Source organism: Camelus dromedarius, chromosome 9 (assembly GCF_036321535.1).
Source record: "Camelus dromedarius isolate mCamDro1 chromosome 9, mCamDro1.pat, whole genome shotgun sequence".
In the NCBI taxonomy this organism is placed as follows: Eukaryota; Metazoa; Chordata; class Mammalia; order Artiodactyla; family Camelidae; genus Camelus; species Camelus dromedarius.
The window spans coordinates 79,731,300-79,750,099 of NC_087444.1; the positions used below are offsets into that span (position 1 = coordinate 79,731,300).

General features: G+C 43.8%; 1 protein-coding gene across 3 annotated transcripts; it reads left to right on the top strand.

Moving 5' to 3' along the window:
- Position 1: 1 nt before the first annotated feature.
- On the top strand, positions 2 to 18,513 carry LOC105101776 (zinc finger and SCAN domain-containing protein 4). Of its 3 annotated transcripts, XM_064489963.1 has the most exons (4): positions 2 to 210; positions 13,652 to 17,240; positions 17,367 to 17,541; positions 17,629 to 18,513. In XM_064489963.1, the coding sequence occupies exons 2-4, from the start codon at positions 16,845 to 16,847 to the stop codon at positions 18,381 to 18,383; spliced, it is 1,326 nt and encodes a 441-aa protein (XP_064346033.1). In that variant the 5' UTR covers positions 2 to 210; positions 13,652 to 16,844; the 3' UTR covers positions 18,384 to 18,513. The 3 variants fall into 3 exon arrangements, with proteins under 3 accessions (XP_064346033.1, XP_064346032.1, XP_064346034.1); XM_064489962.1 differs by having other exon boundaries at positions 13,652 to 17,541; XM_064489964.1 differs by lacking the exon at positions 2 to 210 and having other exon boundaries at positions 13,683 to 13,763; positions 16,876 to 17,541.
- The last annotated feature ends 287 nt before the right edge of the window (positions 18,514 to 18,800 follow it).

Here is an 18,800-nt window from a genome sequence, read left to right on the forward strand (position 1 = left end):
GTTAATGTGGGAAAAATCCTTCAGCTGCTAATGTGACCTCATTCAATACCAGAGACTTCACACTAGTGGAAAACCTAGATATGCTGGCATCTACAGTTTCCTGCTAGTGTATTTGCACTGGTGAAGAGAAGTTGGAGTGAGAGCCATCTACCTGAAGTAAAGCCCATACTTCTGAAAATCCACCGTGGGAAGATTCACCTTAAGGTCCAGGTATGTGAGAATCTTTCAGGAGTTGTGTTACACCTTCTTACCTGCCCAGAACCCTTGACAGATTTATGTCACTGCCAGTTCTTTGGCAGAATTCATTTCACCTCTATCACCTGGCAGGTCCACACAGTGTGCAAAAGTTAGGTCCCAACATTCTCAGGGTGCTGACTTCTGTCCCATCCCCATTTGCAGGGGGAAATAAGAGTGGTCTCAGGCCGTGTGGGGTCCTCATTCCTGTCTCATTTCCAGGTTAGGGCATGGACTGGCTCATTTTAGGTCCAGTGGACCTGATCTGAATTCTGTTGGTGATTTTCCAGGAAGGACTGCATTTTCAAGGATATGTCAGTTTCTGGGGACACTTATCTTGAATTTTCCCAGCCTCCAGGTCACCAACTGCATGCCTCATGTTTGTTTGCATTTTGTAATAATAAAGGCACTAATGTTTAAGCCACCTCTGACCTTCAGGTTCTGTTCCTGGGTGGTGAGCTGAAAACAGCTGGGCTCTACCAGCATTAGGGACTGCACAGCTTTCACGGGGTCCTGTGTGGTGTGCCTCAGACACGTCAGGGTGATTGAAGAATGTAGGTCTCTTTCTGGCTTTAGCCCCGAGTACATTGTTGCCCAGGGTCTCCTAGGAAGGACTGCCGAGTTTTGTGGTCCTCATTTGTGGACTTGGTGTCAGGGTTCTTTGTGAGCTCAGTGAACACCCTGAGGAGCCAGGAAGTTGTGACACCCTCCCGTGCTTCTGGGAACAAAATGGATTGTTTTTCTTGGTCACGGTGAGTATCACGTAATGCTCAGCAGTTGCCCTGCAAAAGAACCACATGCCCTGATCCCCAGTCCCCAGAATTCACTAGATAGTGCCACTGAAAGACTGAAGGGCCAAGGGGGAGCATGCTGGTAAAGTGCCACTGGAGCAGAGGAGATGGCGGGGAAGTAGGTGGGGTGCCCCTGCTCACACTGCATCCACAGATGCTCCAGTGAGTGTGACTGTGCAGTATCAGTGTGCACAGATGCACAGAAATCCTCAGGACCTCCAGGCATGTGTGTCTTTTGTGGCTGAGGTCATTGTCAGAGAAAATACGCTATTGCTTTTGTGGATTCCTGTAGTCTCTCTGGAATGTTCAGGAAAGGCCATTGCTAAGCAGGCAGAGAAACTAGCATAGAGAGAAAGGAGATGCCTTTGTTCACATTGTGGCTTTGTCACCAGCCAGCATTCCTGCTAACTCAGGGGGAAGGGATCCATTCCTCATCAGTATTTGCTACCACTAAGGCAAGGGTGCTTCTCCAAGGTCATTAGAAAAGAGAAGCAAGAAAAAAAAGAAAGAATACACACACACACACACACACACAAATATTTGAATTACTCTGCTGTACACCAGAAACTAATGCAGCATTGTAAATCAACTATAGTTCAATTTTTTAAAAAAAGAAAAGAGGCAGTAAAGGATTGCCAGACCTGATTTTCTGAAGAGTGGGAGATCTAAATTTTTCTTTCAGACTATTTTGTAGATTATTATTCCAGTAGAGTTGATGTGCAGTATATTAGAAGTGTACAATTTAAATTTTACACCCATGTAAACCCACAAAACCTTCTCATAATCACAATCATGGACATGTCTCGCCCTCGCAGTTTACCTCAGGCCCTTCCTCTCCCCAGGCTTCCAGGCCATCAATTATTTACCTTCATTTATAGGGAATTATTTTGTATTTTCTAGAATTTTATATGATTTTTTTCATAAAATATTTACTTCCGTTTTTTTTTTCTGGTTTCACTTATGGTTCATAATTATTTTGAGATTCTTCAATGATCCTTATATAAGTAGTCGATTCTTTTTATTGCTGAGTAGTATCTTTTCTATACTTATACCATTCATTTATCCATTTCTCTGGTTATAAGAATTTGGGTTACTTCCAGTTTTGGCTACTATAAAGGTGCTAGAACATTTGTGTATATTTCTATGTGTACATATGTAATTTCACTTGTGTTAGTAACTCGGAGTATAATGCCTGAGTCATAGAATAGGTGAGTGTTTAACCTACAGAACTGCCAAACTGTGACCTAAAAATCAACGTTTGTTTTTACAGACCTTGCCGGGAGTATGTAAAATGCTTCCACGTACCTGCTAACACTTGGTATGATCAGTCTTTTGAATTTACCCTTTTAGTAAGGAAACAGTTTTAGTTGCATTTCCTTAAGAATTCATGATATTGAGCATTTTTTTTCATGCGTTTGCCATCTGTATATTTTCTTGGTAAAATGTCTTCATATCTTTTGCCTATTTTTTTATGTGGTGGCTATTTCCCATTTCATTAAGAAGTAATCAGCTCATTTTTGTTCCTCATTTTTTTTGTGTTATATACAGTGTAATTAGCACAGATGTCATATACTCATAAATTTAATCTGCATTAAGTGTAGACTTCCAGTAATACAGTGAAGTCCTGGTTTGTAGTGTTCTCTAATTTTCCTGATATAAGTACTCTCACTGTGGCCAATTTCAAACTGCCCACATGATATCACTGAACTTGGAGTTGGGAAGAGTTGCCAGAGATACGTCATTACACCATACTTCTCCAGTAGCTACAATAACCTGTAGGACACAGATGATAATAAAAAAATAGTAAAATTATTAGAAAGTGATGTTTTGAATATTTAATGAAGGTATAATTGACTTAACTTATAAACTGCCATATTTGGAATGTACATTTTGATGTTTTCTTACATGCTTACACCCCTGAAACCAAAATTTTTATTGTAAACAAGATAATCTATCTAATGGCACTTATTCAGTAAATTATTCAATTAAATATTTCAATTTAAGAAACAAAAACAGAGCAGGCAAAATATTTGAAGTGCAGGCAATACTTGAAGGAAAAAAAAACCAAACAAGGTATTTTTCTCACAAAGGGTCAGAAAGAATGCACATTAAATTAAAAGTTGAGATGCAGTTTGCCATTTTATTTTGAAGTCAAAGCTACACTGTTTTCAGTATGAATCCTCTGGAAGTTTGTGTCTTTGTTCTTGCTGACAAAAGCCATAAGCAATCTAACATAATTCATAGTAATTGGGATTCTGTAAAGTGATTGAGGAATTTCAATAAACTTTAAAACTTTCTGAAGGAGCATAGTTATAATTTAAAGTGTTATTAGCTCTAGACAGTCTGAATATTATCACCCATATTTAACAGAGGAGCAGATTTTAGCCCCTAATTTCTAAAGTTATGTAATGTTTTTAAACTAGGGTTTATGGAAATCTCTATCACATTTCAGTTGTCACACTTGGTACATACCATAATAAATCCAATTAGCACTATGTTTGGGGAAGAAAATAGCTGCCTGTTACCCGCCACAGACCCAGGAGCTGGGTCTTGAAGGGCATGTCTCACGAGCTACAATCATGCAGCTGTACTCAGGCATCTAACAGGCCGAAAGAGCGCTATGGGAATGAAACAGCCAGGAAGTCGGATCGAGGGTGTGAGGAGAGATGCTGCTGTGTGTTGGTGAATCCAAAGGTCACTGGAATGTCAACTCATCGTTTACTTTCAGACCAATATGGTTGGGAAGGAAAGCATTTGTGTCACATTTAGCCTCATACTTAATTACATGAACAACGGAGTTAGTAGGTAAAATAATACAATTTAATCAATTAAATGAGAAAATAGAAAGGCCAGAAATCACGTTGGAAGACATATCGAAAAGTATATTTAACCTACAAATCAGATTCAGTACCTTGAAGTGAGAAATGACCAGTTTTGTTTAGGTGTGAGACACCACCGTAGGTGTTAGGTTCCTAGGAGGAATGGCATCTCATGGTGGATTACTGCTTCATTGGTCCCATCTCTCAGACCCCAATACCTCACATGATTCAAATGAACGAGGCGGTTCAGTCTTCATAGGCCGGTACTTTGCTGTTATGTGTATTCTATTCAGTGCCTATTTCAACAGCCTCTCCACCTACACAGGAACTCAGTACTGTACATCTTTACTCAGTTGTCCACGGGGTACCTCGGAAGTTCAGCCATCACATACAACCTCAGCTGGCAAGAACTTAATTGGATCCAGCTGTCCCCAGGCACCCGAGTAGGGTGCAACATTGATGACACCCCTTGAGGGGACCTGCTAGACACTCATGCAGGACATACAGTCACGGTCGTGCATAGACAGGGCAGGTGGGCTGTTGCCCAGCACAGGCTTCAGCGTCGTGCCACACCAGCAGAATTCTTAGCTTCATCCAGTGTGCCTAAGGGCCGCTGTATTGCTGACGTAGTTAAAAGGCAACTGATTTTGTCAGCTTCCATCAATCTCAAGCAAGCCAAGCCTACTTGGCTTCCAGAGGCAACATATTCTTCATTTACTACTGAGGCTTATTTATGTGCTCACCCAATAATCAGCCCACTTTGGGGCCTTTACAACAGAAGGCCCTAGAGTCAGTTCAGATGGCCAGCCATACAACAGGCACTTCTGGTGCCTCCTGGAGACGTGGGTGGAAGCTCTGGCACCCAACTCCTATGCTTTGTAGAGTCTGGGCCCGTGATGGCAGTGAGTTTCCCAGGGGTTTTCTGATGCAGAGTGCTGCCTGTCTCAACTTCACATTACGTGTCATTGAAGTAACAACAGCTGGCAGCTCACCGAGTCCTCTTGAAAAGAAGAGCTCTCACAGGACCTGAACTTGTGATGCTCTGCGCCCAGTAACCCAGTATTTCCTAGGTCATGAGAGCAACACCCCATAAACTCAGCATGACTGTCAAGGCCTTGATACATGACAGAGCCCAACCTGGATCTCTGGGTGTATCCCGCCTGCAGGAGGAGGTGGCCGCCGCCGTCCTCGGTCTCGTGCCAGATGCCACAGTGCTGAAGGATGGTACACCTCTCCTGGCCACTTGACTGCCTGGGTGTACACTCGGGGTCAACTAAGCAAACAACAGCGGGAGATGCCATACATCATTGACAGTAGTGCCACCAGGATGTGTGACGCAGCTCTCTGGAGGGCTGCAGCTTTTCTTTCTCTAAACGTGACTTCCCTGGAAAAGCTCAGGCCTGAGGGTCAGGAGACGGGCCTAACTCCAGGCAGTCATCTTACTAGAGGACGCCCTGGCCAACAAACAACCCCAGCTACAGTTCTTCAGGGGCTCCTGTGTCATTGCCAATTCTAGTTCTTCAGTGCAGCCAACAGAAACAACAATGTCTCAGTCAAGACTGCTCCCTTCTGGTGAAGAACTTTACTCCAAAGATATAAATTAAGGTCGTGTACATCTTTGCCCACACCAAGGCTCAGACAGCTGAGACCGAGTTTGGTTCCTAGGGTGATAGATCAGAAAAAATTTTAAAAACTAGAAAAACTTTGTCAGATGTCTTTAGTCTACTGCACTCAGGAAACAGTCATAGAGGAAACTCCGTCCTTGAAGCTTGGGCGGAACACAAAGGGCTTTTCCACTCCTCTGCTGCTCTCAACGTGGTGTCAAGTCAAGGCCCTCTGTGTGAACACCTGTCGTCAGCAATACGTCAGAGGGATGCCGTCCCTGGGGGGTCTTGCTGCTACCGTCACTGGAAATCAACATCATCAGGCCGCTGGCCTCTCTGCCAGTGCCACTTGTTATGACTTGACAGTGGTGGCTACCACCAGCCTTCTTATTTGTCCACTGCACTTGATATGCCACTGTTGAAGCTACCATACAGGGCCTCACAAAAAGTCTTCCTTCCTTTCGGAGTTCTAGCTATCATCCATAGTGAACAAAGCTCTCACTCTGCAACAGAGCATTCAATAGACATTTCAGCTTCCCCATCAGTCCCGGGCCGCTGGTCTTACAGAATGCCACAATAGCTGACTTAAACAAGCCTTCTAGGCATGTAAAATAACACCTGATCTTATAAACAGTCTCCCTCCTCCCACTGGACCTCATTTTACAAGAGTCCCAGCCTAGGGCCCTCTACTCCATACCAGATTGCACTGGAGGCACTTAGCCTTTCCTTGCCCGGTGCGGTGACGTATCAGGTTTACAAAGATCATTTTGAACTAAGCATGCCTCCTTGTTCCTCCTTTTACTTACCTTTTTTGGTCTCATCCCCATCCTGATGGGGTGGAAGCCAGGCCGAGTCTTGAATTGTTAGTAATGGCCCTCGCACTCTTGAATACCCCCTGGCTATCTGCCTGAGTTATGTCGCACCTTGATAATGTTGATTTGCCCAGCCTGAGCCTTAAGATTTGCCAAATATTCCTGGCTATGATGGGTATTTGATTTCTAGTGCCCATGATAATCTCACTTAGGAAGTAGAGACCATGGCTTCAGGACCCACACCCACAACAGTATGAATAAGCAGAGATGCCAAGGAAGATTAAAATTGGGCTCCTCAGGATCTTGCAGTAAAGAGTGCAGGCTCCCCCAACCACCACGCATACCTGAAATGGGGACATCGCGGGTCCACACCAGGCCCCCAGGGTCAGTGGGCCCTTGGCGACTTGGGTCAGAGCACGCACAGAACCAGTGCTATTGCTAGGCCTTCCGGTTTTCATAGCTTGCCTGTGCCTGCTTTGGATAAGTAATAGCCTGGGCCTGGGACACCACAGGCCGTGTTCAGACCCCACGTGGCCATGCCGTAGCTGCTCAGCTCTATTTTGCCACACTGACACCCTTACTTAAATGGCCTCTTAAACACCACTTCCACAGCTGACCAGTCCTTGGCACCATACTTTTGTTCCCATCTCAGTGGCAAAATTCTGTACAGTTGTATATGCTGTAAGGCTCCCTTTCAGCTGCCTGGCCACGTTGCAGCCCAGTTCAGCTGATCTTAAAGTTTGATTGTCGCACACCCACACTCTATTGATCTATTTGGCTGGCCACCTGTGCAAACCTAAACTTCAGCTGTTCTCTTGCCTTTCCCTTTGAAATACCAGCTCCATCCATGCAGGATGGTCGTTACAACATCCTGACCAAAATTCCTACTAGCAGTAGGGGAGGATATATTTCAGTGGTAAAGCACACATTTAGCATGCAAGAGGTCATGGGCTCAATCCCTAGTACCTCCCTTAAATAAATAAATAAGCCTAATTATTTGGAGTCAGATTTGTTCTTCCCTGTTACAGTACAGCTACATGCGTATCATTAATTTATTTTCAATAAAGTTGCCAAAGTAATTCAAAAGTGAAAGAATAACATTTTCAACAAATTATTCTGAAAAACTATTATATTCTCATGCATAAAAATAAAAAGGAACCTTAATCCATCCCTCAAAATACTCACAAGTGAGGCAGGGGAGCATAGCTCAGTGGTACAGCGTGTACTTAGCAGGCATGAGGTCCTGGGTGCGATCCCCAGTACCTCAATCAAAAAACTAAATAAATAAGTAAACCTAATTACCTCCCCTTGCAAAAAAAAATTTTTTTAAACTTAATTACCTCCCAACCAAAAATAAATTTTTAAAATATTCCCGAGTGAACTCAAAATGGATCATAGATCTTAATATAAGATTAAAAATACATATATTTTATTAAATATATCTTAAATATAACATAGGAATATAACATAGGACATTTATAGCATGTCATAAATATAACAAATATAACATGCTTTAGGCCAAGATTTCTTACACAGGAAAAAAAAAAACCATAAAAGAAAAGTATGATAAACTAGACTTTAATAAAATTAAAATTTCTTACAGTTCAAAAGATATTAAGACTCACAGACATAGAAAAGAAACGTATGGTTACTGGGGGGGAAAAGGGAGTGTGTAGGGGTAAATTGGGAGTTCAGGATTTGCCAATACTACTGACTATATACGAAGTAGATAAACAGTATGGCCCTGTATAGCACAGGGAACTATATTCAATATCTTATGAAAAAGAATATGACAAGGAGTATATATGTATATGTATAACTGAATCACTATGCTGTACACCAGAAATGAACACACTGTAAACTGACTATACTTCATTAAAAAAAAAAGACACTGTTAAGAAAAAAAAATCTGTCTACAGCCTAAGAGAAAATATTTGCAAAACCTATACCTGATACACAGCAGATATCCAGAATATGTAACAAGATAAACAACACTACTAAAAAATAGGCAAATCATTTGAACACGTATTTCACTAAAGATGGTGTATGAATCGTAAATAAGCACAGTAAGTTCACCACTATTAATATTTCCTTAAGAAATACAAACAAGAACCATAGTGAGATCCCACTGCACACTTATTTTGATGGGTAACATTAAAAGACCGACCAATTCCTAGCTGTTGAAGGTGTGAGGAAACCTGGAACTCATACATGGCTGGTTGGAGTGCAAAATAATAAAAATAAATGTAGAAGACACCAGCAGTAAATGAAGTTAGTCATCCACTCACCATGTGACATAATGTGATTCCTAAGTATAACCACAAGAGAAATGGAAAAAAGTAAAAATTTTTAGAAAGAGAAAAGGAAACCTGTGTCCACAGAAATACTTGAACATATGTGCAGGTTCCCAGCAGGTTTATTCTTCAAAGCCAAAAACTGGATAACAAAAACAAACATCCAGCCACAATGAATGGTAAGAAATTATGTTATATTTATAAATGGAAGACTCCCCATCAATATGAAAGAATAGATTACTGACACAAGGAGGAAAAGAACCCATCAATTTCAAAGCATTACAGTGAGTATGGATGTGTGCATCATCTTTATCAACAACTGCCTTAGAAAGACCAAAAGCCCTCCTACTGAGATTGGATGCCAGCATCTAGCAGGAAAACGGAAGGAAGCCCGGGATATAGTCCTGGGTGCCCAGTTCGGATGGGCCACCCCAGGCGATAGAACTGAAGATGTGCTCCTCATCTTGAGAAAGGCTGGGACCCAGGACCCCGTGCTGCAGTGCTTGCACCTGGGCAAGTGGCTGCTCCAGCAGCAAAACACAAAGAAACCATAACAGGCTGAAAATAGCTGCCTGCACGTGCAGCCGGGGCAAATTATAAAGAATGAAGTACAAAAACGGCCAAAACCCAACTGCCACTTTTGAGGTTCCAGGAGCAAGAGCAGGGTACTTGCAGCATGATCCCTGCAAGCAGCACCCCCAAGGGGGTGAGCAGACCACCTAAGCCACCCCTCCGACCGGACCCACTGATCTGCCCCTACCCCCCACCCCCTACCAGGGAAGGAGCAAGGGCATCTGTTGCTTGTTCTCACTCCCTTGTGCCACAGCACAAGTCCCAGTAAAGCCTTGCCTCAATTTCTTATCCGATCTCTTATCAAATTCTCTTGATTAAAAACTCCAAAAAAAAAAAAAAAAGAAACCCTAATAACAAGTAAATAAATAGATCTAATTACCCCCCCCAGCAAAAAAAAGTTGAGGAGGGTATAGCTCAGTGGTAAAGCACTTCCTTAGCATGCACGAGGTCCTGGGTTCAATCCCCAGTACATCCATTAAGGAATAATAAATAAAAAATCCAAGTACCTGAGTAGGTAATCTCTGAGCTGTACTAAATGGCTAGATTGAGGGCCACTGGGAGGCAGGAGAGAGCCTTCCAATTCACATGGGGTGGGAGTGGGGGCTCTTCCACCCAAATATCATTCTCCCTTTCCCTCTGTGCTGTCTCAGACCCCATCCCACCCCCTCACCATTTCCTGGTTAGGACTCTTGCCTTCCTGCATTCATTTCTCTGCCATGCCCACCAGCCTCTACACAGATGCCCTCAGGCAACATCTTGGTGCCCCAGACAAAAGTCACCTGTGCCTCTGTATTCTTGTCCCCTGACTCACCCACACGCGTCGTCCTGCCTCATCCCTGAACTCCTGCCACCTCTCCCACATGCTTCAGAGTCCAGCAGCTTAAGGATCTCAGGTCCACACCTGACTTAGGCTACTGAGTAGCCCCCACACCCCCTCCATGTCTGCTGCCAGGTCATCACATATTTTTCCCCTCTTTCAGACACTACTTGGATCCAGATCTTGGTGCCTCTACTTCCATTTTCTTTTTAAAATTTATTACTTATTCATTTAGTTAGTTGGTTTGGGGGGCAGTAATTAGGTTTTTATTTATTTATTTTTTAACAGAGGTACAGGGGATGGAACCCAGGACCTCATGCATGCTAAGCATGTGCTGTACCACTGAGCTGTTACCCTCCCCCTCCCCATTTTCTTTATGTTTTTCTACAACTAGCATTTAATAGCAATGGGTATTCACCTCTGTTTCAGAGGCATAAAGCAGAGAAAATCCCTTCCCACAGGCAGGTCACAACCTTTGCTTTTTCATGCTTTCTATTTCATTCTCCGACCTTTTGTTGTTGAGATGTCATCTTCAGTCTGACCATCGGACTAGTTCAGTCTTTAAATACCCCCATCCTCCTATTTATTCTATCTAGTCCTTTCCCTTTTCTTGGCATTGGGGGGGTAGGTAATTAGGTTTATTTATTTATTTTTACTGGAGGTACTGGGGATTGAACCTAGGACCTTGTGAATGCTAGACCCTTCCCCCATCCCAGTCCTTTCTTTATAAACATTTTCTGTAACAAGCATTTTCCCAGATTTTTTAAGCATATCTTCTTGATCCTATGGCCTTTGTCTTTCCTCATCTCCTGGATTATATCACCCTCTTATTTTAATTTCTTTGTACTTTTTTTCCAGTTCTTTATTCCATATAGTGTGTGAGGCTGACCATGCTGTTCTGAGACTGCCCTTCTTCTTTCATACCTAATTCCTTTGCCCTGGTTGTATGAGTTGTTCTGTATGTGTGTGGAGGAAAGGTCAGGGTCAGGCCAGGTGCCCTGGCAGATGCAAGAGTGTGAAATGAGGAGATGGGGACCAGGAAGGGAGCCCAGCTCCACCCCACTAGGAGACCAGGCTTATCTATTTTCATCTTAACTTGGCCAGTGTGGAGGCATCTGCTAAGCTGTCATCCATCACAAAGGTCTGTGGGGTGAGAGGGGATGGCCTGACAGCCCAGGGGCAGTGGATCTGCCTGACCTCGCCTCAAACCCTGTTGCCCAGATATCACTGTCTCTTCCAGCACCACAGTCTGAAGGTGGTACAGGAAGGTGGTGGCTGTCCCGAGGCCATGTCGGTGGTAACTGAAACCGCTTTTCTTTAACTCTTCCTTACCACAGCTTTGGACCTTCATCCAGGCAGGTCTGCAGTGACCTTGATTCCCCTCATGTTTTGGAACCGGACTCTGTGAATTGCCATCATCTGTGTTTCTCTCTAACTTCTAATTTCTCTACTGCAATTTGGGGATATAATCAGCAGCCTTTGCAAGATTGCCATCTCTCCTGGACCCTGAAACTATCTTTATTTTTTTAATTCTTATTTTTTTTATTTAAGTGTAGTCATTTTACAATGTTAGTTTCAGGTGTACAGCAAGGTGATTTAATTATACATATGCATACATATTTTTTTTCAGACTCTTTTCCATTACAGCTCATTACAAGAAATTGTGCTATATAGACAGTAGGTCCCTGTTGTTTATCTCTTTTATATATAGTAGTGTGTATTTGTTAATCTCAAACTCCTAATATATCCCTCCCCTGTCTTTCCACCCTGGTAACCATACTTTGTTTTCTATGTCCATGAGTCTATTTCTGGTTTGTAAATAAAATTTGTATTTTTTTTTTTTAGATTCCATATATAAATCATACTATATGATACTCTTTCTCTGTCTAACTCACCGGAGGCTGGGTTGAGGTTTCCATTCCATAAATCCTTCTGCCTTCCCAGCAGCTGCCACATTAGATTAGTCCATACTCTCTCATACCTGGAATATTCATTTCAAATTGACACATAGTAGGACCTGCTGAGTGCTGAGCTGTGTGTAAACCACTGGGAATACTGTGCTGAACACAGTAGAAAAAAAATTCCTGTCTATGGAGGCTGACAGACAATAAACAAGACAAGCAAGGAGAAGAGAGATTTTGTCTGATGGAGATCAGTACAATGGGGAAAATGCAGCTGAGAGGGTAGAGACAGATTGATCGGGGCCGGGGTGGGGAGGTGCTGAGCTTTAGAAAGTGATCAGGAGTTGTTTGGATAAAGAGCTGGAATGAATTCATGGAGAGCTGAGGTTTGTTCTTCTCCCAGGGAGGGAAGGGGGAGAAAGGCCCAGGGTAGGGGTGCAGCTGCTAGGTTCTGGGCCAGCCCGGGCCAGCGAGGGTGGAGCAGCGCAAGCAAAGGGGCAGGAGGAGGAGCTGAGGTGGTTAGGACCCCAGAGCCAGGTCAGCAGGGCCTCCTGGTCACTGTCAGGACGCAGTGTGTCCATGATGTTCGCGGTGTGGGCAGAGGACACCACCATTCTCCACACCTTCTCCCATCTGGAGGGAGGTAAGAACAAAACAGAGTAAACGTATAAATTCTAAGGGCAAGTGGTGGACATTTTACGTACATTGAGTCCGATGGCAAAAAAGACCTTGCACTTTGTATGGCTTGGTTTTCTTGTCAGTTTCACATTTCTGCTAATTCACATTTATTGCATTTTGTGAAATTGTGAGTCCATGGGGAGCAGGGATGCTCTTTACAGAGGCAGTCTGAGCTTTGCTCTAAGTGACTCGCAGCCACTGGGGGGTTTCCAGTGAAGAGAGACCTGTCCAGACTCAGTTACAACAGGGTCCCTGTGACAGCTGCTTTGAGAAAGAGACGTGTGTGTGGGAGGAGGGGAGGCCAGGTAAGAGCTGACCTCATTAATCCAGGGGAGGGATGATGGTGCCTGGGCAGTGGAGGGGTGAAAAGTGGTTTGATTCTGGATATAACTTGAAAGTAGATGGCAGTTAGTGTCAGGACGGCTGCAAAAGCCCCTTCTCTCAAAAAAACTCGAACAACTCTATCTGCTTCCCTAACTCTTCTCTCGTCTTCTGGGTGGTCACTCACTCCACTATGAGTCAAGAAACAGAAGTGTTGAGTTTTCCTGAAACCTATTCCTCCTGCTTTCCCTCTGGTGTGTACAGGACCCTCGACTCCCAGCCAGACCTTCAAACCAGGAGGCTCCGACCATTTTAACCCCCTCCTCTTCCTCAGTCCCCATAAGTCCATCAAACGTCATACACTTTCTTGACATAAAATAAGCACTGCTTTTTCCCTTCCCATGAAATGATCTTAGTTTCAGCCCCTGTGATTTGTTGGACTAGGAACCCTTCCTTTGGGGTCCCGGGGCACCCTCTGACTCATCAACCCCAGACTGGCACAGGAGGAGAGAACACTAGTTTTGTTCTCTGCTTCACTCATAATCCACAAATCTTGGAAAATTGTAAAGTGTTAGCAAGTCTGTTTAAGAGTCACTTAGGAGAAAATTAGACCAGAACATATGTGAGACTAAACTTCATATCCCTGCTTGTAAGTGTTGTTACATTTCACTGCAGAAACGTGAGTGTGTTTGGTTATGGGGAGCTGAAGCTGGAGGAAGATTCCAACAGGGATCCATCCCATCAACAGGCAGGTTTTATCCAATCAGGTCTTTAAATGCATCACTGTCCCAGGCTTTTTTTAAAAAGGGAGGAGTCTGGGGAAGGCACATCAGATGAACCCAGTGTGGGAAGCCAGTCGCCCAGCAGCTCAGCCTTCAGCCCAGGACTACCCAGTTTGAAGTTCAGTCTTCTCAAGGAGGTGAGTTTCCTGAACAAAAGCACCATGTCCAGTTTCATGTATGTGAGTGTGCATGCACGTGTATGTGGGCATAGCTACGGGGAGAGAATTCCTAGGGTCACAGATATGCTGTCTCTTGGGCGTGGGGGATGGTCTATTGTGACAGCCGCTCCGGCTGTACAAAACCTGGCCTGACTGAAGGAGATGTCTCCCAGGACAGTCTGTTTGTATGGCTTTGTGGTCTTGTTAATTTTATGTTTTAGTAATTCATTTTTACTGCAGCTTGTGAAAGTATAGGTCCGTGGCCAAATGAGGTTGAAATTTAAAGAGTGCATGTCAGTGAGTTAGCAAACTTTTACTGAGTGCTTACCATGTGCCAGCGAATGCTCCGTGTGCTTCACATACATTAACTTTTTAGCTTCCATGGCAGTTCTGAGCTGGGTGTCCTTGGCAATCACAGCCCCCATGACAAAGATGTAGGCCTCCTGGGTAATGTGTCTGGGGTCACAGAGCTTGTAAATGCCAGGCTCCAGATTAAGAACGTGGGCAGTGGGTTGGTGGGAGGATTGTGTCTGGTTTTTTTTATTGAGATGTAATTGACATATAACATTGTACTCATTTCAGATGTAGGACACAATGATTCAATATTTCCATGTATTGTGAAATGATCACCACAATAAGTCTAGTTAAGATCCATGGGAGGGGGTGGGTATAGCTCAGTGGTAGAGTGTCCTGGGTTCAGTCCCCAGTACCTCTATTAAATAAATAAATAAGTAAATCCCCGCCCCTCCCCACCCCCCGCCAAAAAAAATCCATTGGCATGGATAATTACATTTCTTTTTCTTGTGAAAATTTTTAATACGGTGATTTCAAATTCCAAGGCCTTAGCCATAATCGTGCTTCTCAGTTTTGTCTGTGTGAAACTGCACATCTGTATGTGTGACCATGCGGTCTGTGTGTGCCTGGGGTACAGAAAGAAAAGTCATGAGGAGGCCCAGATGAAAGAGGAGTTGTGAATTCTACAGAAAGAAAAAAAGAGAGAGAGAGAGAGACCGCCTACTGTCCTGGCTGTAGATAACCATCCGCAACAGCTCTGGGGGGGTGGCGGGGTGGGGGTGAGAACAGGCCCAGGCAAAGCCTGTGGAGACCGGAAGGGGCCTGGTGTTTCCCCCTGAGAGCTGGAGAGAGCCCTGGCAGGAATGCAGTGGGACAGTGGAGCGTGACCTGAGCAGATTAGCATTTTAGAAAGGTTGACGGGATAAGTGTGGTAAGTGGGTGAGGCAACCATGTGTTCAGTTTTCTCCTAAACCGTTTTTGGTAGGATCATCTTTGCCTCCTTGGTTGATGAGATCAAGGTGACCCGTCTGATCACATCACTGGGGAGGTTGGCACAAAGCATGAAGTGAATGAATCAACTAACAGAAACTAATTAGGTATTTGAGTGCCCACAAATCAATCCCAACAGACACCCACATTTTCTGATTCTGTGGCATGGCATTTGCTCTTTAAAAAAAATGCAAATCTTTGAAATGTTACCTATATATAAAAAAAGAAAAGAACACAAAAACAGAGCAATGATACAGAAAGAGGATTAAACCTTTTATCTATTTGACATCCCGAGGGGTGTGCCTGTGGCTGCCCAGATAATGTGATTTGCAGTCAGAAATCGATATTGAGTAATGCAAACTCAGTTTCACCCCTGAATCCTACATTCCAGCGGAAAAGGACAGATAGAAGAAACAGGTCAATATAAAATTATAACTTTGATAAAAAGCAGTGAAGCAAGGACGACTGCTTTTCATAAGGAAGTGTAATTGTTTATGTAAAAAGAAAGACAGTAGAGGTGAAGGTAAAGGGAACGTATTGTTGGGCTGACATGCTGTAGCTGGGGTGGTTCTGCAGATGTTTGTGTCTGATGCAGGGGTTTCCAACCCAGGATGGGATCATGCGTGTGGATTTCAGCCTGTCCTATTTCATTCACTGTATCATCAACTTTTAAAATAATATTTTGCCTTCTTACAATGACTGAAGGAACATCCTTGTCTTAGATCATTGCCTTCATTCAGTTACATCATGTCCAATTACCATTTAAGACCCCATTGACTCTTTAAAATGGAACATTTTTTATTGAAGTGTAATTTACATACAGAAAAATGAAAAAGTGAAAGCATATGGCTTAGTGGATTTTTATAGAGAAACAATCCTGTGTAACTACCTCCAAGATCAAGAGGTCCAGCCAAAACTGAATGTACAGTTTCCCAGGCACTCTTTGGTCCCAGGCAAGCAGGGATGGGCTCTCCATATGTACCTATCCCAGTATCTACTCTTATCTCCAAAATTGTAACCAACATCCTAAATAATGTTGATAATTTGTACACTTTCCGAAGAACGTAAGTGGGAATAAGTGGAGTGTATCACTCGGTGCCTGGATTATTCCATTTCGCACTGTGTTTTGTGGTTATCCCATGCTGTTGCATGAGGAAGTTCATTCATTCTCTGCTGTCAAATGTGCCTCTACATCAATTGAATATAATCTGTCCCCATTGAATGTTGGACACGTGGATTGTTTACAGAGTGGGAATATTATGAATTACATTGATATAAACATTCTTGTATATGTCTTTGATGCACATGAGTATATTTTTCTGTTGAGTATATGCCAAGGAGTAAACTTGATGATTCACAAGGAATGCATAAATATGAATTTAGTAGATACCAGTCAAAATATTTCCAAAGTGAGTACTCAGGAGCAGTGATTGAGCGTTCCAGGTGCTCCAGTCCATGCCAATGCCAACTCTATTTGATTTTAGACATACTGGTAGATATTTTGCAGCATGTTATTATAGTTTTATTTTGCATTTCTGGAATGATTAATGAGGTTGCGCTTTTCTTCATTTATTCACTAAATGTCTAGTAGAAATCAATCACGAACTCAACTGAACCTGGATTTTGTTTTCAATAATACCAATGCTGTAATTAATTCTCTTATTTCAAGCTTACAGTCTTTAAACCTCCACCAGTTCTTGAAACAGATCCCCTGAGAAACAAGTTAGTAGAGATTGAATCCCTGAAGTTGTGTCTTTCTGAGACTTCTTGTTAAGAATGGCTTCACAGCCTAGAATCTCCTTTCAAGGTGAACCATCTGGGAATGATCGTGGGTCAGGAAATTTAGACCTTAAACCCAGTCAAGGATCTGCCATCCATGAGGGAGAGGAGAACTCTGAATTCCCAGGCACTCAGCTCAGCTTATTTCAAAACAGCAATAACTCATGTGCAAGGCAGGAGCTGCAAAGACTCTATAAATTATTTCACTCATGGCTGCAGCCAGAAAAACACAGCAAAAATGAAATTATTTCTCAGTTGGTCCTGGGACAGTTTCTGATCAGTGGCCACTGCAGTGACAGGTCTGTTTTACAAGAGAAATGGAATGCAAGTGGCAGAAACCTGCAGAAATTCATGGAAGACGTGACTGACGATGGCATGAAGCCACCTGGCTTAGTAAGTAGAGGGTTCTGGCCGCTGGGATTGGGGGCAGAGGGGTGCAAGGAATATGCAGTCTGTTGGAGTTACCTAGAAGTAGAGGAAGAAGAGTTATTACAGATAGTAATCAAGCTTTGTTTACAGGTCCATGTCCACATGCAGGGACAGGAAGCCCTCTTTTCTGAAAATATGCCCTTAAGGGAAGTCATCGTTCACTTCACAAAACACTTGTTGACAGGAACCCCAGTGGGAGAGAATGTGGGGACACCTTTCTGGACTCCCCAAGGTACTTCCGTGGAAACAGGGCAGAGAGAGAAGGGTAAGTCCGGGTAGCAGGGGTGCTCTGTGTGGACTTGGCCTCGGGTACAGCTGCACTGAGTCACTTTCTCTCCACACCCCCCACCAGGAAATGAAGATAAAGAAAATGGCGGCAACGTTTCTTCGAAAACCTGTCAAGCAAATGACAGTATTACTAGTCAAAGTGATCAGACACCTTTCCTACTCATTGTCCAAGAAGAGAACTGTCCTCGGCTGGAAGAAGGGGGTGTTTCTCTGGAGAATCCACTCTGCTCCAGAAGAGCAGGTCCAGGCACCTCCAGGTCCCAGGAAGGGTCCCTGAAAGGACCCTCTTATGAAGATGTCCTTCTGGAGGAACCAGGCTTTCTCTCTGGGCCAGACCAGGTCACCCTGGAGCCTGTTCCTGCCCATCAGAGCACTGAGGGAAAGTCTGCTTGCGAGGAACAACGAAAAGGATTCCACGGAGTCCAAAAAGCATACAAATGTGAGGACTGTCCCAAGGTCTTTAGGTACTTCTCTCGGTTAAAAGTTCATCAGAGGAGACACCGGAATGAGAGGACATTTGTTTGTGCCGAGTGCAACAAAGGCTTCTTCCAGGCATCAGACCTGCGTGTGCATCAGAAGACCCACACCGGAGAGAAGCCTTTCCTATGCAGCACGTGCAAAGCGGCCTTCAGCCACAAAACCAACCTGCGGGCTCATGAGAGAATCCACACGGGGGAGAAGCCCTATGCGTGTCCCCTTTGCCGGAGAAGCTACCGCCAGTCATCCACCTACCACCGCCACCTGAGGACGCACCGGAAGGTTGCCCTCAGGAGTGTCCCCTCCATGCCACAAGCTTCCTTGGCCACGGCCCTAATGTAATGTCTATAAATCTGTATGCTAGGATGTTTATTTCCAGAGTTCTTCTCTATTTAGAATATACTTTATAATTTCCTGATTGTACTTTCCATTTATTGCTTCACCCCAATAAAACGTAAATTTAAGGACCACAGGGAATTTCTCAGTTTTGTTTATTGAAGTATCTCAGGAGCCTAGAAAAGTGGCTGACTCACTTCAAATAACCAATAGATAGCTGTTGAATAAATGAATGAATGTGTAACGTTGGTGATTATTCTTTAAAATGTAAGCATGTGCCCCATGTGGGAAGACAATGAGTTCCAGCCCCAGGACATGCACACGCGCTCCGTGGCCCAGTCAGTCTTCCCTTGTCTGCTGCCCATCCTCTGTCCATGCCCTGTAGATCTAGTGCAGCCACAGGTGCTTGAAAAGGTGGGGTGG